This window comes from Hippocampus zosterae, chromosome 15 (assembly GCF_025434085.1).
Source record: "Hippocampus zosterae strain Florida chromosome 15, ASM2543408v3, whole genome shotgun sequence".
In the NCBI taxonomy this organism is placed as follows: Eukaryota; Metazoa; Chordata; class Actinopteri; order Syngnathiformes; family Syngnathidae; genus Hippocampus; species Hippocampus zosterae.
The window spans coordinates 7,908,378-7,914,017 of record NC_067465.1 but is presented as its reverse complement, the minus strand read 5'-3'; the positions used below and the strand labels follow the sequence as shown (position 1 = coordinate 7,914,017).

General features: G+C 44.8%; 1 protein-coding gene across 2 annotated transcripts; it reads right to left on the bottom strand.

Annotated features, from left to right (window-relative positions):
* rheb (Ras homolog, mTORC1 binding) lies at positions 1-5,518 on the bottom strand. Of its 2 annotated transcripts, none has more exons than XM_052088326.1 (8): positions 5,190-5,518; positions 3,281-3,352; positions 2,101-2,168; positions 1,524-1,606; positions 1,395-1,451; positions 1,252-1,299; positions 1,094-1,175; positions 1-674 (listed from the first exon to the last, which is right to left on the bottom strand). In XM_052088326.1, the coding sequence occupies exons 1-8, from the start codon at positions 5,239-5,241 to the stop codon at positions 492-494; spliced, it is 645 nt and encodes a 214-aa protein (XP_051944286.1). In that variant the 5' UTR covers positions 5,242-5,518; the 3' UTR covers positions 1-491. The 2 variants fall into 2 exon arrangements, with proteins under 2 accessions (XP_051944286.1, XP_051944287.1); XM_052088327.1 differs by having other exon boundaries at positions 1-584; positions 5,190-5,516.
* Positions 5,519-5,640: the final 122 nt, after the last annotated feature.

Sequence of the window (5,640 nt, the reverse complement as noted above, 5' to 3'; positions counted from 1 at the left end):
TGCTTTTTACAGAACCACTTTTGGTTTTAATGATTACAATCCAAAACATTTGTACAACATTTTCAATTTAAAAAAATGGATGACGTTTTTATTTTGTTTGTTTTGTTTTCGACTATTTGGCTGACACTTACTGCTATATGGAAAGTAAAATGAGACAGAAGACGCATCCGCTTTCTCGAGTTATTATTGTCAAGATCATATGATTGGGGCGGGGGCTTGTTTGGAGACACGGTTTGCGATGAAATTCATGAGCGCCACTCGTCACGCTTCCGCACCAAGCACACCCAAAAGGAAAACGTGGATGACAATTCTGATAAACAAAAGTTTCCAGAGTCATGGAGGATATTCAGGACCCGGCGTGATGGAGGAGAAGTGGCGTTATCTAGCCTTCAAGTAAAACGGGATATCCTAGTGCAGTGCAGTTGTCTTGTCTGTGTGTATGTGTGCGTGTGCATGTGCGCGCGCTGAGTTGCGTTGGTTGTGGCCTCCCCCTACATGACGGCGCAAGACGTCTTGCCGGGCTGAGCGCCGCCGTCCATTTTCTCCGCCTCCAGGATCATCCTGCGAAAAACCTCCACGGCGGTCTGCACAGACAGTGGCACACAGCTGCTGTTCATGATGCGCTTTTGGAGGCTTCTCTCGGCCTGATTCACAACGATCCCAAATGGTGGGCACTGAAATTGAATTCATAGAATTTTCTCTGTACGTGGGGTGTTATACGGTCACACGATTCGCTTGTATCTTTGATTATCGGAGTGAATAACACGAATGAATCAAGATTCAAAACCGAGCAATTACGTGTAAATGCTTTTAAAACCAGGTTAAAAACTACCGGGATACGTTTCCCCTACTTTTCCCACATCTATGATGATATAAGGCAACTCGGCTCTTATTTAACATGGGCTGCTGCGACCGCACCCTGAGACAGCAAATCGGAAATGTAACGATGCAAAACAACAACTTATTATTTTCTGACATCAATTTTGCAGTCATATATATATATACACAGTTTATATCCCCATATTTGGGAGCATTTATGTTGAAAACAACTGACAAATTCTCCTGATATGTGCCAGATATTTTCACCCGGTACCTGGTTTTCTTTAGCCGAGGATTCCATGAAGGCAGCGTTCCAGGAGTCGGCTAATGCTTTCCCTTCTTCGCAGCTGATTACTCTGGAACAAAAAGATCAGGGCCACAACATTAGGTACACCCGCCTCCGTTGACCGCGTGGATAGCTTGACGGCATACCGCTCCATGTGCAGGTCGTTCTTGTTTCCGACCAGCATGATGGGAACTCTGTAAGCGCGGGAGAAGAAAAGTGTGGCCCGTTTTTCATACCATTTGGAAATGCGCGCGCTCTCAAAACAAGTCGATGCGGCGGTGGTACTCACTGAACTTTCCCCACCATGTCCAGCAGTTTTTCGTGAATCACTTGGACCACTTCAAAGCTGCAAGAAATGTCCGTTTCATCAGTCATGTTGCCGTTATGCTTTCCAACGGCTTGCGGAAGTGAAGCACACCTTTTATTGGACGTGACGGAATAGACCAGGATGTAGCCATTTATGTCTATGGAGTACGTCTGAGGGAAGATGGAGTACTCATCCTGTGGAGACAGAAACAGTACGATAAAAACAAACACTTTTCAACCAACCCCCAATTTTTTATTATTTTATTTTGTCCAAATATTAGCATCGGGCTAAACTCGTAGCACAAAGGAAGCAAAAGTCTCGCATTTTCCACACTATAAGGCGTGCATGAAATTTTCTCGAAAGCCGACAGTGCGCCTTATGATCCGATGCGGCTTATATATGGATAAAAAAATCTGATTTCTTGGACCTAGTATTTTAGATGTTCTGTAAAGCGCTTTGTTACAGCTGCAATGATTGTGAAAGCTCCACATAAATAAAGCTATAATTGTATTGTATTCACTTTAGTGTAGCTCCATCTAGTGGATGCATAACATAATTGCAGCCACTGTTGTGGTTCATATTCTATACGCCTTATAATGCATATAATAATCAGCACTTTGTGTGTAGCGATGGATGTTTGAAAGTGCTCTATAAATACACTCTGACGTATACAGGAAGTGAGTAGTACCTGTCCTGCTGTGTCCACCAGCTGAAGATGATACTCTTGGCCGTTTATCGTGATCATTTTAGTAAACGCTGCAGAGGGACAAAGAAGGAGAAAAGGCATCAGACAGTGACACATCTCAGACAGTGACACATCTCCACGTGCTCATCGGAGTGGATCCATCCCGCCCCCTCGCAGAGACACTTTGCTTGTACGCTAAGTGCTGACAAGTTATCTGTGACCAGACACATCCCACCTTGAGTTTCTCGATCCATGAAATGATGGCAGTTCCGCAGGGTTAAGATCCATCATTTTCATGCAATGGCTAAACGACGCTAACGCGCTATCGTTGTCCAATATGTGGACGATACTGAGCAATGAGTTTTGTGCCTGTACACAAGTGGTCCGCACGCTCCCTCAAGTGGTTGGTAAAAGTATATGCATCTCAAATATATTCAAAATACTTTAACAAGATGAAATATACTTTTTTTGGGGGGGAAAACTGCTTTGTTTTGATGAACGCTTGCACTGTTGTGTTGCTCTATTTTGATGTTTGTTACATAGATTTATTTATATATACATATGTATATTTTTTTGAGGCCGATTCTGATATTTGACAGCAGCACCTGATGAACTGTTGCCTACACAATGAAAACGTCTGGATTCGCATGCACTTATATTTTGAAGACTCGGGCTTCAACGAGCAGCCACCAAGTCGACGTGGTTACCGAGAACCATACTTGGCTTAGCTGTAGAGGGCGGTCGTGGTGAGCAGCAGGTAATTGGCAAAAAACCGTTTAGCCAGAGTCAAATCCGTGTGTTAAAAGCTCGGTAGTCCATGATCATTAGAGTATTTTGACAAAAATGTGTCACAGCCATGGCACCAAGAGAGGGGTGTCCAAGTCCGGTCCTCGAGGGCCACTATCGTGCACGTTTTAGATGGTTCCCTCCTCTAAAACACCTTGATTCAAATTCATCGGCAAGCTCTGCAGAAGTCCGATAATGATCCTCATCTTCCAGGACTAAGACATCTGAGAACTGCTTTAAATGGTGTAAAAGAATTGCACACGTGTAAAAATCTGTTTTCATTTGCTAACCTTATGCCAATCCCGATACAAATTCACAACAGACACATTTATGATGGCAAGTAGGACCAAGAAAAAAAAAAGACACTGCCATCCTCCTTACCAAGTACCGTACTTACTGTTTTCTATTGTCGGATCATAGGAGTCGACAAACTGACCCTCCACAAACTGAATGGTCAAAGAGGACTTCCCTGTAAAAGAAAAAAAGATGAAAAATCTGAGAAATCATCGGACGTGCATAAGTTGGAGGTGACCACGACTTAGCCATCACTTGACATTTTCGATTCATGTTTTTTTTTTTTCTCCTTCATATAATGAGTTCACATGACTGCTCCGCCTGAATTTCCCGAAATGGCCGCCTCTCTTCTAGTGGACACCGTTCCCCAAATAGTATATTACTATGGACGTCAATTATAATAAACGTTAAATAGTGGCCTTTATTTAAAATGAATGCCCCTATGCCCCAATTACTATGTTTCCCAAAAGAGTGCACTCTTATTTAACAGAGGCCCCGACCCAATTACTCTATTTCCATGAACCCTTTCAGGCACAGCGGTTACTACAGTGAACAGCTTATCATGTTCTCAGGTTACAGGGTGCATGAAAGGGTTAATAGTGGCACACGCACTAATAGAGAGCCCGTCCAAATTGTACTGTACAGTATTTCATCAAATATTGGACTCCGCTCTTACTTTGTAAACGCCCTGCCTAAAATTACTGAAACCCTACTTTCCTCGACTGCTGTAATGGCTTTCGCGCCAATCAGTCCCTTATTTCCTCAACTACTCCCTTTGCTATTCGAGACACTAAACCCATACCCGGACTTGGAACCCTGATTTGAAACCTTAAAGGGGAAGTCAAGTCAAAAATTGCATTTACAATAATATGCTTTATGCAGTCCCACAAGTCTTAAGTGTGATATTTTGGTCAATTTTGCGTTTGTGGGATGTGAATTTGGATGCAAAATCCATCCGTTTTCATCTATCTCGGGGGTGGCCATTTTGCCACTTGCTGTCAACTGAAAATGACATTACAGGTGCTCAGGGCTCAGCTCGTGAATGCCACATGAACAAACCCAGAAAACAGGTGAGCCGTGATTACACGTTTCATGTGGCTTAATCATGTGATGTCATTTTCACTCGACATGTGGACAAATGTCCTCCGATGGATAGAAATTGTTGTATATTTCTGTTGAATTCAATGCAATATTAATCAAAATGCCGGGTTTAGACTTGAGGTGGCTGCATCGAACATATTAATGCAAATAAAACTTTCGACTTGACTTCCCCTTTAACCATGGCTTGAAACCCTACATTGTAACCCCAAACGTCAAAAGAAACCTAAATGCAAATTCTAACCCTGGCTTGAAACCCTCGCACTTGTCTAGCAAGTCGACACCCCGTTTTTAAACCGTAACTTTGTCTTGATACAACTGTAGTAACTTGAAGGTTGATCTTTTTTGTTGAAAAAAAGGAGATATATTTCTCAGCATGTATCCCCCTACAGTGTATTAGGCATCACTTAATGGTTATATAAACGCCAACCCCCGAAAAGAAACGCCTGGCACTCTGCTTAAGTGTAAATCTAGCATTTCCTACTGTTGGAGGAATATTGAGTAATTACAATTAGTCTGGATAAAAAAGAGAAGTGAATATTGGAGCATCCATCACCCTCGGATACCCTCCATCTTTTCCTTCCTTTTTTCTTATTGTATCCGCGTCTAAACGGCGCTTGTTTGACGTGCTAGTGGTGACATAACCGGCTAGTCATGCGTCAAAGCCACCCGCTCGTTAAGCATTGTCCTAGGTGGTGTGGTTTTGTTCTCGTTTGACGGCGAAAGTATGCCAAAAATGTGGGCCGGTTCGGTTTTAAGGCGGAGGCCTGCTGCCGGAGCCGCCTTCACCTGGCAGAGGGAGGGATGCTGCGAGGACCCTATGTAGGGCCCGCTAAAGCCAAGCCCCAGCCGAAGCGGGCACCCCTTCCCCCGGGGGGAGGACCGGCCGTTCTCGTCGTGTGACCGGCTCTCACCTACGGATCGGTAGCCGAGGATGGCGAGCTTTCGTGACTTAGGCTGCGGCATGTCTCGCCCTGGTTATCGCATCGAGTCCTAGCGGTTCGACCGCAACCTCCAACCGGAATGGCACCCGAATCCCAAGGAACGCGACGGCTGGCACATACAGCCCCAAGTCCACGCGACCGCTGGCGGTGTTTGCCTCCGAGCTTCGTCGTCCTCAACCCGGGTGGGAGAGATTCGCGGAGTTAATTTCAGGTCATACGCGGGAAAGCGTGGAAGAAGCGTTCGGTTTTCGAGAACTGCGTCACTCCCCTTCGCATTGTAATGAATTAGTAATTACGGTTCCTCCCCCGATTGGCTAGACCCAGGAAAGGCGTGACCGAAGTGCCGTTGAATGGCTACGATTGGACAACGCGGCCGTTCGTCATAAACAAGGGTTTGGGTCGAGGATGTGATTGGTCAACG

Bases quoted from the DNA above. Each gene is read 5' to 3' on its own strand.
- rheb (XM_052088326.1), bottom strand. From the start codon at position 5,241: ATGCCGCAGCCTAAGTCACGAAAGCTCGCCATCCTCGGCTACCGATCC. The intron at 1,452-1,523 runs GTGTGCTTCACT...CATTTCTTGCAG, and splicing joins TCCGTCACGTCCAATAAAAG to CTTTGAAGTGGTCCAAGTGA. The intron at 1,300-1,394 runs GTGAGTACCACC...CCGCGCTTACAG, and splicing joins GACATGGTGGGGAAAGTTCA to AGTTCCCATCATGCTGGTCG.